This window comes from Anolis sagrei, chromosome 2, assembly GCF_037176765.1.
Source record: "Anolis sagrei isolate rAnoSag1 chromosome 2, rAnoSag1.mat, whole genome shotgun sequence".
NCBI classification, from domain to species: Eukaryota; Metazoa; Chordata; class Lepidosauria; order Squamata; family Dactyloidae; genus Anolis; species Anolis sagrei.
Genome location: NC_090022.1, coordinates 13,338,651 through 13,356,682, shown reverse-complemented (window position 1 = coordinate 13,356,682; position 18,032 = coordinate 13,338,651). Strand labels below are relative to the sequence as shown.

General features: G+C 43.1%; 2 protein-coding genes across 3 annotated transcripts in view; one reads left to right on the top strand and one right to left on the bottom strand.

The window, feature by feature from the left end:
• LOC132765979 (zinc finger protein 189-like) overlaps positions 1-15,083 on the top strand; it is a 19,172-nt gene extending 4,089 nt beyond the window's left edge. For both annotated transcript variants that reach the window (XM_060760295.2, XM_060760294.2), the window contains 9 exons: positions 1-385; positions 3,271-3,397; positions 3,815-3,910; positions 4,028-4,440; positions 5,652-5,778; positions 7,078-8,622; positions 9,656-9,768; positions 12,488-12,565; positions 14,795-15,083. The exon at positions 1-385 is cut by the window's left edge and continues 236 nt beyond it. In XM_060760295.2, coding sequence (XP_060616278.2) covers positions 1-385; positions 3,271-3,397; positions 3,815-3,910; positions 4,028-4,440; positions 5,652-5,778; positions 7,078-8,622; positions 9,656-9,768; positions 12,488-12,532 — 2,851 coding nt within the window. In that variant the 3' untranslated portion in view covers positions 12,533-12,565; positions 14,795-15,083. The remainder of the gene's footprint in view (positions 386-3,270; positions 3,398-3,814; positions 3,911-4,027; positions 4,441-5,651; positions 5,779-7,077; positions 8,623-9,655; positions 9,769-12,487; positions 12,566-14,794) is intronic.
• The window catches only part of LOC132765749 (zinc finger protein 845-like), a 65,792-nt gene that overhangs the window by 30,533 nt on the left and 17,227 nt on the right, over positions 1-18,032 (bottom strand). The window lies entirely within an intron of this gene.

Here is an 18,032-nt window from a genome sequence, read left to right as displayed (position 1 = left end):
CACAGCAAAAAGAGGCAGAGAAAGCTTGCATGCCATCAGTGATGGGAATGACATGGGATTCAGGGGGGAAATGGTACCAAAGACTCTAGATGAGGATAATATAGATGCATACGCTGAATATCAGAGTTTCCAGCAGTTCATATATGAAGAGGCCAAGGGTCCCCGAATGCTTTGCCAGCATCTCTGGGAACTTGGCCTTCGGTGGCTGAAGCCAGGGCAGAACACGAAGGAGCAGATCCTGGAGCTGGTGATCCTGGAGAAATTCCTGGCCGTCCTCCCCTTGGAGATGAAGACCTGGGTCAGGGCATATGACCCCACACACTGCGCCCAAGCAGTGGCCCTGGCAGAAGCATTCTTAGTCAAAGAGCAAAAGAACAGGAGGCAGGTGAGTGACGGGCAACCAACCACAGCTGCCTATGAAATGTAATGCAGTGTTTTGGAGATATCTGTTTTTTTATCCACCTTCTATACCAGGCATGGGCAAACTTGGGCCCTCCAGATGTTTTGGACATTAACTCCCACAATTCCCAACAGCCTAGGAATTATGCGAGTTGAAGTCCAAAACATCTGGAGGGCTGGAATTCCCCCATACCTGTTTTTAAAAAAAAATGTTTTATTAATTTCTCCATACAGATAACAAAACAATACAATACGAACCTTAGCCATCTAAAAGATAATATCAAAAACTGATTACAATTTTTATGGCTAGGATACAGGTTCCAATTGTGCTTCCCTTTACCGTATATCTTGATTAATTACCCCTTTAAACCCCCCCCCCCACCCCCTCTCTCTCCCCACCTCCCTCCCACCCCCACCTGGGCCTACCTAAATCAGTTCATTGATTTAATTATCTGGAAGGCCTGATTCAAAGTTCTGTACCTATCCTTTCCTTCCGTTTTGTCAATTAAACAAGACCATTTCCTAAACCAATCTTGTCTTGACTGAAAATTCAAATATTTATTTTTATTTTCATAGATGAAATCATTAATTAAATATTCAAAGAGATAAGACCACCAGGTTTTCAGGTCCCACCTTGTTATATCTTTCCAACTTCTGGTGATTGTGGCATATATAGCAGCCATCATAAATTTCAATATATCTGACCATTTGTTGTTCCCCTCCTTTACCTCTATATTGAGGGACAAAAATCGATCTTTATTCCAATATAGTTTTTGCTCTATTATTTCCTCTGTTACTTCCCCCATGCCTGGGATATACATATCCTGAAAGTAATTTTGCCAACACAACTCTCAAAAAGCAAGGAACCTGTTTGGACAATTTCCAGTTTTGAAGAATGTTAGATTCCAGAATTCTGGGTAAGGGATGCTCAACCTGAAATGTCAAGAAAAGGAGCATTTTAGAATGCCAACATTAAAGAGGCTATCTCAAAAGCCTTCAACTAGGTAGGAAAAAAAATATTTCCTGCAGACATCAAATTGGACACCGGCTCCCAGATTGTTGTCTTGTCCTTGTTGTTAATGTGTGTCTTTAAATCATTTCTGACTCATGACGACTCTACAGTAGGGTTTTCTTGGCAGAGTTTATTCTAGAGCTGAGAGAGTGTGACTTGCCTAAGGTTGCCCGTTTTGTTTCCATGGCCAAATGTGGATTCAGACGTTCATCTCTAGGGTTGGAGTCCAGAAATTTATAGAAAATATTGTGTATACAAGTGCTTTCAAGCTCTGTGTACAAAGTGTATACAAAACATCAACGGGATTCTTTTTTCGACTTTTGTCCCATCTTCAAGATACCTCATTACCTCCATACAAGCAAAGACAGGTATTCCAAATTCTGAAAAACAACAACAACCCCAAATCCTGAAATCTGGTCCTAAGTATTTGGATAAAGGATCCTCCACCCATAGTTCTAGGTTTATGCAATATATTGTTTTGTTTCACAGTTCTGCTGCTTTATGGTCTGCCTTGATGTTGCTTTATAACGAGCCTCAAAGACGCAATTTCCAAGCCTTTCCAAGCAGCTAATCCTGTAGGTTACCTATCTTAAACAGGATATCATACAGCTGAGGAAAGGGTAGGGAAAAAAAGGCAGGAAAGGGAGGAGTTAGAACTGCTTCCCTGTGATTTGGAGAGGATCCCTGGAGGTCAGCTAGTCCAAACTTGGGATTCCTCAGTGCAGGGATTTGAAATTTCTGAGGTTTATCTTTTCTTTAAGAGTGTAACTCTGTTGCTTATGTTGGTAGATTGAGATAAATCACCTCCATTATCTCAGCTGCTTCAACCTCCCAAGTTCTGCTTGAAAGCAGGAAGTGGTAAAGATTCAGCTTTCACCAGAAAGTGGCACTTATCTTTATTTACACAATATATATACAAGACAATCATCAATCATGTTGGCTCTCATCTTGGCACACTGCAAGAAGCTCATTCCTTTCTTATCAGACCTTCTTCATCCGGTCAGCACAGGGAAACTCTAAAAGTGACACTCTACCAATACTACAGATCTCTGTTTTAACCCATGCATTATGGAAATCACACAATTTAAACTATAAGCAATTTTCATTCCATATAACATTACATACTGACAGCTTACACACCTGAAAGTAAGCCTAACAGAACACTTTGTGGCTTTGTTCCATGCAAACATGTATCGGATTAAATCCTTAATATTTGCACTCACGAGCAGGGGTGTATTCAGAATTGATTTTGTTACTAAAGGTCTGTCAGAATATAGATTTGGAGGTAATACAGGATATTCCCCTGATCCTAATCATAATACAGGTGTCATCTCCCTCGTCCTAAATACTGTGGACGAGAACTCTTTTGGGTTTCGGTTTTGGAAAACCCATTTCGGCATGTACATATATTGTATCTTGGAGATGGGATTCAAGTCTAAATATAAAATTCATCAATGTTTAATATATGTCTTATACACATAGCCTGGAAGTCATTTGATCCAATATTATTATCATTAATAATGTTGTACAAGAAGAAAAATGGATGTATATTGAAGCATTATAAAGCAAATGTATTAACATCTGAACCACCCAAGTGGAAAATTTGGGAATATTTTGGTTTACAGAATTTCAGATATAATGGACTATCCAAAAAGACATATAATGGTGTCCAAGGGCACGTCAAACCTGAGTTTGGAAGTAATGGAATCATCCAGTCTTAAAGTTGGATGAGACCACAAAGGCCATCCAATTCAGCCCCTTGCAGGGAACCCCTTTAAATTCTTCTTGGGATGTGAGAAGGATTTTTCACATCTGGTATAAGCAGTGATAAAATATTGCATTTTTTTTCTCTCTTCCAGGGCCTGTTGACCTTTGAAGAAGTGGCGGTGAAGTTCTCAGAGGAGGAATGGGCTTTGCTGGATCTGCGCCAGAGGGCTTTGTATTGGGAAGTCATGGTGGCAAATTATCATACTGTGTCCTCCCTGGGTAAGTATCATTTTGTCCATAGGTTTAAAGGAGAAGACGGAGAGAGAAATAGCACGATCCCGTTCTACACTCACAACTCTGCTCTTTCTTCTGTGGGTTCATCTACACCAGGCATGGGCAAACTTGTATTTCATCTACACCAGGCATGGGCAAACTTGCCAGTATTTGTGGGCCTCTCTTGGTTCCTCAGCATGAGACTATGGTATGCTTCCAAAACAAGCATAGCATAGAATAGCACTGGAGGAACTGGGAAGACCCACAAACACTTCTATTTAAGGATCTCTCTAGGTCCACCAGTGAAAGTCCATGGGATAGTCCCAGTTTCAGGCATTCTCAGGGAGCCTGGAAGAGGAATCGTACTGTAACCTTCTTCTCTTGCAACCCATCAATAACCAGTTGTTGTTTTTGCTTTCACAGCAACCCTTCTGATCTCCAGACCTGACTTCATCTCCCGGGTGAAAGAAGAGGAAGAACCAAGAGTAGAGTGTGTGGAGGAAGGGGCAAGATTGGCAGGTAGCGTCCTAGAAGTTTTGTCTTAAATTCCTGGAAGGTTTGTAAGGGGAGACACATTTGAATAGGTAAGTTGGGCCAGAACTGGATTTAATTGTTACTCTTTGTTGAATCTAACAGGGAATTACCAAGTTGAGGAGAACAAAGATGGGAGCGGTCACCCAGAAAGATCTGAGCAGCTGGACAATGGCAGAGGAACATCATTGGAAAAGATTGAAGAGTATGATTCACGGGGTCTTAATGTTAGTGTGCATGACTGTTCTCAAGAGGGGGAAGGCCCATACAGACGTTCCAAGGAGCCAAGAGAGGTTTGCCGGCATCTCTGGGAGCGTGGCCTTCAGTGGCTGAAGCCAGGACAGAACACAAAGGAGCAGATCCTGGAGCTGGTGATCCTGGAGAAATTCCTGGCTGTCCTCCCCTTGGAGATGAAGACCTGGGTCAGGGCACATGGCCCTGCAAACTGTGCCCAAGCAGTGTCCCTGGCAGAAACGTTCTTAGTCAGAGAGCAAAAGGACGGGAGGCAGAAAGCTGCGGTGAGTGGCGGGCATCCAACCACACTTGTGCATCCCTTTCTCGGAATGACAAAATCAAAAATTGTAAAAATTGGTGGCTGAGAGAGTGACTCCTTTGCTTGCTGAGCTTGGTTTTATGCACAAAATTATTACAAATATCGAACGCAATTGTTTTCAGGCTCTGTGTATGAAATGTAATGTTATGTTATTGGGATATCCAAATATGGCATCATTTCTGTATCATATCCACCTTATATACATATATTACATGCATGTAATTTTAGACAATCCTTGTGTAACAGTTGTGCATGAAATCAAGTTTGCCCACACAACTATCAGAAAGCAAGTGATCTGTTCAGGCAATTTCCAGTTTTGGAAAATTTTGGATTCCAGAAATCTGGGTAAGGGATGCTCAACCAAGAGAAAGGAATAAAATGGCATTTTAGAAGAGGCTTCTAAACCCTTCAGCTAGGTACCAAAACATTTATTTCCTGCAGACAGAAAATAGGACAGTGGATCCCAGATAATGTTGTCCACTCCTTGTTGTTGTTAAGGCGTGTCTTTAAATATTTTCTGACTCATAACGAGTCTTCAGTGGGGTTTTCTAGATTTATTCTAGAGCTGAGAGAGTGTGACTTAACCTGAGGTCGCCATTTGAGTTTCCATGGCCAAGTGATGATTCAGACCCTCATCTCTAGTCTTGCAGTCCAGAAAATTATGGAAAAGATTGTGTATACAACTGCTTTCAGGCTCTGTGTACAAGGTGTATACAAAATTTGTTTAGACTTGGGTCTCATATTCAAGATACCTCACTAAATCTGCAATATTGTCACACATTACTCGGGGTTTCTTGTGAATAGATTTTGTTACTAAAGTTCTGTCAGAACATAGATTATACAGGTTAATCTCCTGACCCTAGTCTTGATACAGGTTGAATTTTCCTCATCCTCAACACTGTTGACCAGAACTGTTGGGGTTTCAGATTTTGGGATCCCTGTGTCGGCATACACAGATGCTGTCTCTTGGAGATAGAATCCAAGTCTAAACACAAAACTCATCAGTGTTTAATATTCACCTCAGACACATAGCCTGGAAGTCATTCAATTCTATATTATTAAAAATAATTTTGTGCAAGTAGCAAAAAATTGTGTATATTGAACCATTAGAAAGCAAACGTATCACATTTAGTATAAATAGTGATAAAATGATACATGCTTTTCTTTCTCTTCCAGGGCCGAGTGACCTTTGAGGAAGTGGCTGTCAAGTTCTCAGAAGAGGAATGGGCTTTGCTGGATCTGAGCCAGAGGGCTCTGTATTGGGAAGTCATGTTGGCAAATTACCATACTGTGTCCTCCCTGGGTAAGCATCATTTTGACCATAAGTTTAGAGGAGAAGATGGAGAGAGAACGAGCAGGATCCTGTTCTACACTCACAACTCTGCTCTTTCTTCTCTGGCTGCATCTACACCAGGCATGGGCAAACTTGGGCTCTCCAGGTGTTTTGGACTTCAACTCCCACAATTCCTAACAGCCAGTAATAATAATATAATAAACTTTATTTATACCCTGCCACCATCTTCCCGAAGGGACTCAGGGCGGCTAACATGGGGCCAAGCCCAAATGAAGCAAAAATACATATAAACAAGACAGTAACATCAAATAAAATAGTAATAACATAGTATAATCAAAATAACAAAATAAAAATAAAAACAACTGATAAAATGGTAATAGAATTCGGGAGCTTGGATGGGATAACAATGGAATAAAACTTCATCTGAGAGATAAAGTGAAGGTTTCTCACATCTACTTTTTGCTTGATATTCAAGCAGTGTTTCTTATAAGTCAGAGCACGGTCCAAATAGACAACATGCTAGAACAGCATTTCTCAACCTGGGGGTCGCGAGAAAGTGTCAGAGGGGTCGCGGAAGACCATAAAAAAACACAGTATTTTCTGTTGGTCATCTGGGTTCTATGTGGAAAGTTAGGTCCAATTCTATTGCTGCTGAGGTTCAGATTTCTCTTTGATTGTAGGTGAACTATAAATTCCAGCAACTACAACTTCCAAATGTCAACGTCTATTTTCCCCAAACTCCACCAGTGTTCACATGTGTATTTGTTCCAAGTTTGGTCCAGATCCACCATTGTTTGAGTCCACAGTGCTCTCTGGATGTAGGTGAACTACAGTTCCAGAACTCAAGGTCAATGCCCACCAAACCTTTCCAGTATTTTCTGTTGGTCATGGAAGTTCTGTGTGCCAAGATTGATTCGGTTCCATCATTGGCGGAGTTCAGAATGCTTTTTGATTGTAGGTGAACTATAAATCCCAGCAACTACAACTCTCAACTGACAAAACCAATCTCTCCCTCCCAAGCCCACCAGTATTCAAATTTGGGCATATTGGGTATTTGTGCCAAATTTGGTTCAGTGAATGAAAATACATCCTGCATATCAGATATTTACATTACGATTCATAACAGTAGCAAAATCACAGTTATGAAGTAACAATGTTATGGCTGGAGGGGGGTCACCACAACATGAGGAACTATATTAAGGGGTCACGGCATTAGGAAGGTTGAGAACCATTGTGCTAGAATATCATCATATTTGTTAAGCACCAGTGAATACAGCTTTAATTCTTACTCTTTGTTGAATCTAACAGGGAATGACCAAGTTGAGGAGAACAAAGATGAGAGAGGTCAGCCAGAAATATCTGATCAGATGATCAATGGCAGGGGAACATCACTGGAAGAGAATGAAGCGAATGATTTGCAGGGTCTTAACATTAGTGTTCAAGACTGCTCTCAAGAGGGGGGAGACCCTGATGGATGTTTACTCAGTGATCAATCTCTCCTCTTTGAGCACAGAAAATCCCACCCAAGAGAGAAGCGATTCAGCTGCTCTTTCTGTGAAAAAAGGTTCAGTAAGAAGGTATATTTAACTGCACATGAAAGAACTCACACAGGAGAGAAACCCTACAAATGCCTTGAGTGCGGCAAAAGTTTTGTGAGCCGCACATCCCTTTTCATCCATAGGAAAATCCACACGGGAGAGCGGCCCTTTCCATGCCCTGAATGTGGCAAAAGGTTCAAAAATAAACAGGCCCTGAGTAAACACAAGGTCGTCCATACGGGAGAGAGGAAATATTTATGCACCGTGTGCGAGAAGAGGTTTTCCAATAAAGGCAACCTGATGACACACATGAAGATCCACACGGGGGAGAAGCCCTACAAATGCCTCGATTGCGGCAAAAGTTTCATAAGCCACGTGTACCTTATCGTCCATAGGAGAATCCACACAGGAGAGCGGCCCTTTCCGTGCCCTGAATGTGGCAAAAGGTTCATTAATAAACAGGCCCTGAGCAAACACGAGGTTGTCCATACGGGAGAGAGGAAATATATATGCGCTGTGTGCGACAAGAGGTTTGCGTATAAAGGCGACCTGGTGAGGCATCGAAGGATCCACACGGGGGAGAAACCACATTGCTGCCCCATGTGCGGGAAAGGTTTTATTCAGAAAGCGTGCCTCGTTGAGCATGAGCTGAGCCATCACACGGACCATCCGTATGTCTGCTCGGAGTGCGGCAAAACATTCAAACGGAGGAAAGGCTTCCTTTCACACATGAAGACGCATAGGGAAGAGAGTGCGCCAGAATCCACAAAGAAGAGTGTAAACAATGAGGAGTCCGTTGTTGCAACCAGCAAAGAGAAATCCCATCCCTGCCTGACTTGTGATAAGAGCTTCCAATCGAGATACCACCTTATCCTTCACCAGAGGACGCACACTGGAGAGAAACCCTATCAGTGCTCTGAATGTGGGAGACGTTTCAGTCAACAGGCAGGGCTCTACATACACCAGAAGGTTCACACAGGCGAAAAGCCGTTTTTGTGTACCGAATGTGGAAAAAGCTTTCATAACAAAAGCAATTTAGCCCGGCACCAGCGAATCCACACGGGGGAGAAGCCGTTCATGTGCCAAGAGTGTGGGAAGAGCTTCAACCAGAAGGCTTCCTTGGTGGCACATCAGACGACCCACAGCCAAGACAAGCTCTACTCGTGCCCAGATTGCGGGAAGACCTTCAAACTGAAAGCATCCCTTCACATACACCAGAGAACTCACACGGGCGAGAAGCCCTACGAGTGCTCCCAGTGCGAGAAGCGATTCGTTCGATGTTCCAACCTGAGACAGCACGAAAAGACACATGCAGGTAAGAGCCCCCTTGATGCATGAAGGAAAATGCGGGAATATACAGAGGGGAAATTCTGTCAACACTGTTGTGGATTACATAGTTGAACACACTGCCACACGATGGCTGCCCTCATGGATAGATTTAGAAGTAGAAAGAGTAAACCCATAGAGCTTGCCAAACATTTCATTTTGGTCTCATACTTTTTAGACTTGCATCATTTCACGACATAGTAACTCAGTTTTACTGTGCCAGCTCTAGCTTCCTATACGGGGACATGAGAGAAGACTCCCACAGGATTGTAACACATCTGGCATCCCCTGGGCAACGTCCTTGCAGATAACCATTTCTCTCACACCAGACGCAACTTGCAGTTTCTCAAGTCATTCCTGACATGAAAATTATTATTATTATTATTATTATTATTATTATTATTATTTTACTGACACAAAACCACAGTATGTCACAGCAAACGAGATCTCTATGCTGGATGATGATGATGATGCTGGATGATGATGATGATGATGATTATTATTATTATTATTAATATTATCTGAAACACAACAAGATGAGTCCACAGCAGACAAGATCACTCTGCTGCCTGTTGCATTGGATCACACGTCAGACACTTCCCAAGTGTCTAGGACTGTGTGATGTATCGGCGAATAATGTGTGCTGATCCCAGTAAGGTGGCCTTCTGCAGCTGGCAGATGGCAATTTTGTCAGCGCCAATTGTGTTTAAATGCAGACCAAGGCCTTTAGGCACTGCACCTAGTGTGCCAATCACCACTGGGACCATCTTTACTGGTTTGTGCCAGAGTCTTTGCAGTTCAATCCCTAATGCTGACTCTTGTATAAGGCATCTTAAGGAAGATATGTTCCCTTTACAAACAAAGCACACTAAAGACTTCTCGGGAAAAGAAAGACATGAAGCAAAACACCTTGAGTCACATAGATCTAGGAAACAGACCATCAGAAATCACTTCAGAAAGGGGTAACAATCTGCAGGCATTTGTTTATGAATCCCCATCAGATATTTTGTGCTTCTCCCCAGGTGTTTCTTCTTCGGACACAACCCAAATAATTTTGCCTAATTCTGTTTCTGAGCTGGCCATGGAAACGAAAAAATCTACGGAGATCTGTGTGGAAACATTTAACGCTACTGTGGTAAGGAAGAGGCATGCTTCTTTCTTGCTTCCTAAGGGACTTTTTAGATGGCACAGAAAGCAAATGTAGTCATGTTCCCCATTAAGAAACATCTAAATACCCACCACAGGACAATCCTTTTGTTACAAGGAAACTTGTGCCACATGTTTGTGGTGTGGTATGCCCTCATATCATACTAGAAAATCTCCCTTTTTGGGGCAAAGTAATGGAACATGTGTTGGCCTTGCAACTCCAGGTCTTCTTGAAGGAAACTGATTATCTGGATCCAGGGCAGTCTGGCTTTAGGCCGGGTCATGGAACTGAAACAGCCTTGGTCACTTTAGTAGATGATCTGCTCCAGGAACTGGACAGGGGAAGTGTGTCCCTGTGGGTTCTCCTGGACCTCTCAACTCGCAGGAATGGGGCTTGGGGCCACTGTTTTGCACTGCCTCCGGTTCTTCCTAGAGAGCCGCTTTCAGGTTTTTTTCTCATGTCAGGGGCAACCAGACAATTGTATTACATTTCTAACAGAACAAAACAAACAAACAAACAGACAGACAAAACACAAAATTTGCAAGCTTGGTAGTTGATTAAATGTCCTTTGACCAGTATCTGGCCACTTGGAGTGCCTCTGGTGTTGCCGCAAGGAGGTCCTCCATTGTGCATGTGGCGGGGCTCAGGTTGCATTGTAGCAGGTGGTCAGTGGTTTGCTCTTCTCCACACTCGCACGTCGTGGATTCCACTTCGTAGCCCCATTTCTTAAGGTTGGCTCTGCATCTTGTGGTGCCAGAACACAGTCTGTTCAGCGCCTTCCAAGTCACCCAGTTTTCTGTGTGCCCAGGGAGGAGTCTCTCATTTGGTTTCAGCCATTGATTGAGGTTCTGGGTTTGAGCCTGCAACTTTTGGACTCTCGCTTGCTGTGGTGTTCCAGCGAGTGTCTCTGTAGATCTTAGAAAACTATTTCTTGATTTAAGTTGTTGATGTGCTGGCTGATACCCAAACAAGGGATGAGCTGGAGATGTCTCTGCCTTGGTCCTTTCACTATTGGCTGCTACTTCCCAGCGGATGTCAGGTGGTGCAATACTGGCTAAACAGTGTAATTTCTCCAGTGGTGTAGGGCGCCGGCATCCCATGATAATGCGGCATGTCTCGTTAAGAGCCACATCCACTGTTTTAGCGTGATGAGATGTGTTCCACACTGGGCATGCATACTCAGCAGCAGAGTAGCATAGCGCAAGGGCAGATGTCTTCACAGTGTCTGGTTTTAATCCCCAGGTTGTGCCAGTCAGCTTTCATATGATATTGTTTCTAGCGCCCACTTTTTGCTTGATATTCAGGCAGTGCTTCTTGTAGGTCAGGGCATGGTCCAGGGTGACTCCTAGGTATTTGGGTGCGCTGCAATGCTCCAGTGGGATTCCTTCCCAGGTAATTCTCAGAGCTCGGGATGCTTGTCTGTTCTTAAGGTGAAAGGCACATGTCTGTGTTTTAGATGGATTAGGGATTTCAGGTGTTGTTAAGGGACACTTTCTCAGCCCTAAAGCCTTTGTCCTCTGGGGTCCCACAGGGTTCAGTATTGTCCCCCATGTTGCTTAACATCTACATGAAGCTGCTGGGAAAGATCATCCAGAGTTTTGGAGTCGATGCCACCTGTATACAGATGATGTTGAACTCTATTACTCCTTTCCACCTGCTACTAAGGAGGATGTTCAAGTCCTGAACTGGTGCTTGGCAGCTGCGACAGTCTAGATGAGGGCGAACAAATTGACATTGAATCCAGACAAGACAGAGGTACTCCTCGTCAGTTGAAAGGCCGAACAGGGTATAGGGTTACATCCTGTGCTGGACAGGGTTACACTTCCCTGAAGACACAGGTTTGCAGCTTGGGAGTCCTCCTGGACTCGTCGCTGAACCTGGAACGCCAGGTCTCAGCGATGGCCAGAGGAGCTTTTGCACAATTAAAACTTGTGTGCCAGTTGTGCCCGTACCTTGAGAAGTCAGACTTGGCCACAGCGGCGCACGCTGTTGTTACTTCGAGAATAGATTACTGCAACGCGCTCTATGTGGGGTTGCCTTTGAAGACTGTTCGGAAGCTTCACATGGCCCAACAGATGGCTGCCAGGTTGCTTACTGGAGTGGTGTACAGGGAGCACACAACTCCCCTGTTGTGTCCACTCCACTGGTTACCAGTCTGCTACCGAGCACAATTCAAAGTGCTGGCTTTAGCCTATAAAGCCCTAAATGGTTTTGGCCCAGCTTACCTGTCCAATCATATCTCCCCCTATGAACCACCTCAGAGATTAAGATAATCTGGGGAGGCCCTGCTCTTAGTCCCACCCCCCTTGCAAGCACAACTGGTGCGGGTGAGAGACAGGGCCTTCTCAGTGGTGGCCCCTCTATTATGGAACTTTTTCCACAGTGAAGTTAGATCGGCTCCCTCGCTCTTGGCCTTCAGGAAAAAAACTAAAAAATTGGCTCTGGGATCAGTGCAATAAGAGACTATAAATTAACATTGACGACTCGGACTGGCCCTGGATTATGACCTGTATTATATGATTTTAAATTGTTGTTTTAATGTGATGTTTTAATTGGTTGGTTTTAATGCTTTTGTTTATTTATTGATGATTTGTGTACACACACCATTGAACTGTTGCCTTTTTACGGCCACCCTGAGTTTCCTTTGGGATTGAGAAGGGCGGGATATGACTGCAGTAAATAAATCATAAATAAATTGTCTTGCCAGGTGAATGTGGATGGTGTGTTGTTCCTTCTGCAAACTTCTGCATGACTCTGGATCATCTTCATTGGGAACCAAGATTCGGTAAGATACAAAACTTGGCTCTTTCTGCTGCAAAACTCAATTACATTAGCTAGAAAAGATACTGAAATCTTATTACCCAGGGATAAATCATGCCAGGAACACTCAACATTTTGAGTCGTCATTGCTTTTATGATGTTTTAAAAATCCTATCAGGTTTTGCTGCAGAGAATTTAATGGAATGTTTCTGTTGTTTTCCTGTAAGTTTTCCGGGCTGTATGGCCATGTTCCAGAAGCATTCTCTCCTGACGTTTCGCCCACATCTATGGCAGGCATCCCCAGAGGTTGTGAGGTCTATTGGAAACTTGGAAAATGGGGTTTATATATCTGTGGAATGTCCAGGGTGGGAAAAGAACTCTTGTCTGTTGGAGACAAGTGTCCATACTGCAATTGGCCACCTCGATTAGCTTTGAATGGTCTTGCAGCTTCAAAGCCTGACTTGTAGCCTCTGGAGGGATCCTTTGTTGGGAGGTGATTAGCTGGCCCTGATTGTTTCTTGTCTGTTTCTTGTTTAAATCCCACTTGTCTAGTTTCCAACAGACCTCACAACTTCTGAGGATGCCTGTCATAGATGTGGGCAAAACATCAGGAGAGAATGCTTCTGGAACATGGCTATACAGCCCGGAAAACTCACAACAACCTAGTGATTCCATGAAAGCCTTCAACAATAAAATAAACCATAAGTTATTTTAAACTGTATTACACTAGTAAATAGAACTAAGTCATATAAATAGCAAGAGGAAACAGTTATCGAACACCTTAAAGAACAGCTGGCCCTCCATGTTTGCAGTTTTGTGGGTTTGATTGTTTGCAGATTTGATTAAAATGTTTTCTCTAGGAATCTCTATGTGCTTCATAACATTTGTGTGCTGCAGTGTGGCTTTATGATCAGCTTTCAGTCTGATTCTACTGGCCATAGAGTTGTGCTGGAGGACCTCGACATTTCTCTAGTGATGTTCTTAAGGCATATATATACACACACACACACACACACACACACACACACACACACACACTAGCCATCCCCTGCCACGCGTTGCTGTGGCCCAGTCTGTGTATATGTGTTTTGTGTGTGTATAGGTGTGTTTGCATGTGTATATATATATGTGTGTGTGTGTTGTTTGCCACATGCATTGTAATGTAAAAAATTTTTTGGCTTTTTAAGTCTCTTCCACTGTGTTTCCTAGTGTCTTTATGAGTGATGGTCATTCATTAGTGTATTGTGTCCAAATTTGGTGTCAAGTTGTCCAGTGGTTTTTGAGTTATGTTAATCCCACAAACGAACATAAACATATATATATATCTCACATTTTTCGGTATTCACTGAGGTCCTGTACCCCAAACTCCCAGCAAATGTAATGTACGTCTCACTTTGCTCCCAATATTTGTTGTGATTGCAAGCCCAACAACAACGACAACAAATTGGGTTTTTAGGCCTATTCGTGGGTTTATTTGAGATGCTGATTCAGACTGAACTGCAGCTGGAAGCTTTCCTTTATTTGAACAGGAACTCCAGCCATCCATGTTCCATAGACACCTTATAGCCTGAAGACAGTCCTATACACACTGTTTTAAATGTTTGTATACACTGAAACATGAGAGAGCCAAGGGGTCAAATTTGGACAATTTGGTATTTTGGAAAAGGACAATTCTTGAGAATCATAGAATCCTAGAGTTGGAAGAGACCTCGTGGGCCATCCAGTCCAACCCCATTCTGCCAAGAAGCGGGAAAATCACATTCAGAGCACCCCTGACAGATGGCCATCCAGTCTCTGTTTAAAAGCCTCCAAAGAAGGAGCCTCCACCACACTCGGGGACAGAGAGTTCAACAGCTGAACAGCTCTCACAGTCAGGAAGTTCTTCCTCATGTTCAGATGGAATCTCCTTTCCTGTAGTTTGAAGCCATTGCTCCATTGCATCCTAGTCTCCAGGGCAGCAGAAAATAAGACTGCTCCCTACTCCCTGTGACTTCCCCTAACATCTTGATCCCTGGCTCTCATTATATCTCCCCTCAGCCTTCTTTCCTGCAGGCTAAACATGCCCAGCTCTTTAAGCCGCTCCTCATAGGGCTTATTCTCCAGACCCTTGATCCTTTGAGTCACCCTCCTTTGGACACATTCTAGTTTGTCAACATCTCCCTAGAAGGGAAGCTGTAGATTTTTTAAAAAGTGACTTTTCTGTCCTTTGGAGCAAGTAAATTAAAAATGAAAACAAATATGTATTTCTTTGCAGGTTCCACGATCAAGATGGTCTGTCTGCCTGGAAATGGAGGGTTTCAGAATATTCCTCTTTGCTTATTTTCTGTATCATATTTTGTGTTATAACAATGTACAGCAAAACGTATTGAGAGCTGTTTATGATTAAATCCTTCTTTTAAAAAGAAGCAATAACATAATATTAAAGGTATAAAAGGGGGAAGGGAGGCAGAGAATATAAGATATATATATATTTATATATTTCTCAAAATGTGTCTGTGTTTTTCTAACCAGATGCTTTCCAGAACAAGAACTTGGAAAGGTGTGTGGGGGGGGGGGGGGGGGGGGGTGAATTCCAGCTTTCAGCCATTGCAAGTTGAAGAATTCTGAGGTTTCCAGCCAGAAATCTAGACCCTGAACTTGAGAAGACTGAGAAAGGCCAAGATAGACAAAGAGAAGAAAGGATGGAGATGAAATCAATCCCTCCCCTTTAAAATATAATTGCTAGAATGAAATAATTTATGATATATAGACTAATAGAGGAAAGGATGGAGGTGAAATGGTTCCTAGAATGGTTTGTATGAAATCGTTTATGTCTCTCTGGATGCGTCTCCATTGCAGAATTAATGTAATTTGATACTACTTTGGCTGCCATGGGCCAGTGCAAGGGAATCATAACAGTTGTAGTTTTACCAGGTCTCCTTTTAGCATCCTTTACCAAAGAGTGAGTCCTGGTGCGTCACCAAACTACACCTCCCAGGATGTCATAGTATTGAGCCAAGGCTGTCCAAACTGTATTCATTCTACAGTGGAATTGCACCTTTAGCATGGACCTTGTGAACTCTTCATCCAGCAGGACGGATCCTCTCTGATGCTCACACAGACACTTGCCTCCTGAATCTTGAGAGCCCAAAGGATGTGCACGGAATCTCTCCAAGGTGTCCATGCTTGTACTATCTATGTGTCCGCTGCAGCTTATATTGCAGGAGCATTGTCTTGCTTGTATGTCCCACCATTATAGTCCTCATGTGAAACCAATTAATCCATGGAGATGAAGCCGATCTCCACCCACCCAGTTTTCTTTCTTGTTGGTTTCCATCCAGTTTGCACATGCTGTAGAATCAATGCACTCTTATGTCGTGGCTCCAAGCCATGGGATCCTGGGAGTTGTCGTTTGGTGAGGCACCAGCACTCACTCTTTGGCAGATAAGGTTGAAGATCTTGTAATATTACGATTAACAGGATTCCATAATATCGAACCATGACGAAGTGGAATAATTCTACAGTATGGATGCACCCAGATTCATACATACATATAAACCATTTCCCAGCTCTCGTTTGATTGAGTTTTCTTTTTACTTGATTTGTGGGTTGCTGCTCTGAATGCTGCTCTGAATGCTTCTAATTATTTTTGTATGAAGGCCAGAGATTATTTTGGATTGCAACCTCTTCGACTTAAATAAACTGATGTCTGCACTCTGGCTGTTGGCTTTGTGTTCTGTGACGACATTCCTTGACTTACCATTTTGTGTCTTTCCCAGACTGCTTTCAGTGGGCAGTGAGTGGGTGACTTCCATAAGAGGGAAGGGAACGCAGTTCTAGGCTGCGTTGATAGGAGTCTCGTTTCTTGTTTGAGAGACATCAGAGTCCCACTCCATTCTGCTTTACTGGAATAACACTGTGTCCAGTTCTGGGCAAAGCAATTCAAGAAGAATATTGACAAACCAAAAAGCAAGCTGGGAAATTGGTCACATTGATATTGTTAAGTGAGGACAGAGAAAAAGAGTCACCCTTTCGATGCTGAGGGACATTTTCTTTTCCCAATCCAAATCCCTCCCCGCCTTCTTGCATTGTTGTTGGTGTGTCCTTGCCTTCAGGTTGTGCCCAACATATGGTGACTCTAATTATTATTATTATTATTAATAATAATAATAATAATAATAATAATAGCTCAGATGATTCATTGGAACTTGTGCCACAAATACCATCTGCCTGCGACAAAGAACTGGTGGGATCACAAGCCTGAAAAAGTTACAGAGAATGAACACGTCAAACTCCTCTGGGACTTCCAGATTCAGACAGAGTTTTGGAGCACAATGCTCCTGACCTCACAATCATGATAAAAATAAATGTTGCAATCCCAGGTGACGGCAGGATTGAAAAGAAACAACAGGAAAAGCTGACACGATACGAGGATTTAAAGATCGAACTGCAAAGACTCTGGCACAAGCCAGTCAAGGTGGTCCCAGTGATGATCGGCACACCGGGTGCAGTGCCTAAAGACCTTGTTGTTGTTCATTCATTCAGTCGTTTCCGACTCTTCGTGACCTCATGGACCAGCCCACGCCAGAGCTCCCTGTCAGTCGTCACCACCCCCAGCTCCTTCAAGGTCAATCCAGTCACTTCAAGGATGCCATCTGTCCATCTTGCCCTTGGTCAGCCCCTCTTCCTTTTTCCTTCCATTTCCTTCCATATATATAGGATTTCCCATCTTCGGCATCTTGGAGGCTGTGCCCGGTTCTGCCCACGGGGGGGGGGGGGAGTGGGTGCTGTCATTCCACTTTCCCTGTCAAAGAGCTTTGTTCATAAACTTCCATTTTGATTGAGTCGCCTCGATTTTTTCTGGCATTTCCTTATGGGTGCCTTAAATAGCTTTAAAGTGGTACCTATTCATCTACTCGCATTTGTTTTCGAACTGCTAGGTAGTCAGAAGCTTGGCTAAAGGCCAGGAGCCCACCCCAACCCAGGCTTCGAAGTGTCAACCTTCCGATTGTCAAGATTTACTGCAGCTGGCGGTTAACCTGCTGTGCTAAAGTCCGGCCCTGTTTGAAAGGATGTCACATTGCTTCTTGGTGGGGGAATTGGACTGGATGGCCCGCAGGGTCTCTTTCAACTCAATGACTCTATGAGGGCAGCTTGATTTCTGCTGCTCTGGAGACTGGGACACAGAGCAATGGAACCAGATTGGAGGAAAAAATATTCCACTTAAACATTAAGAAGAACAGCAGTGGAATATTTATTTATTTATTTATTTGCGATATTTCTACCCTACCTTTCTTGAACCCGAAGGTGACTCAAGGCGGCTTTACAACATAGGCAGCTATTCGATGCCATTAAAACGATGTAAAAATTACAATAAACATTTAAAACAGAATTATATAATACATACATTAAAACCTTTAAAAACATATAAAACCACTATCTTTACTATTAGCCTTGTCAGCCAAAAATATAATCTAAGCTGTTCCAGTATTCAATTTCACATAGTTCGGTGT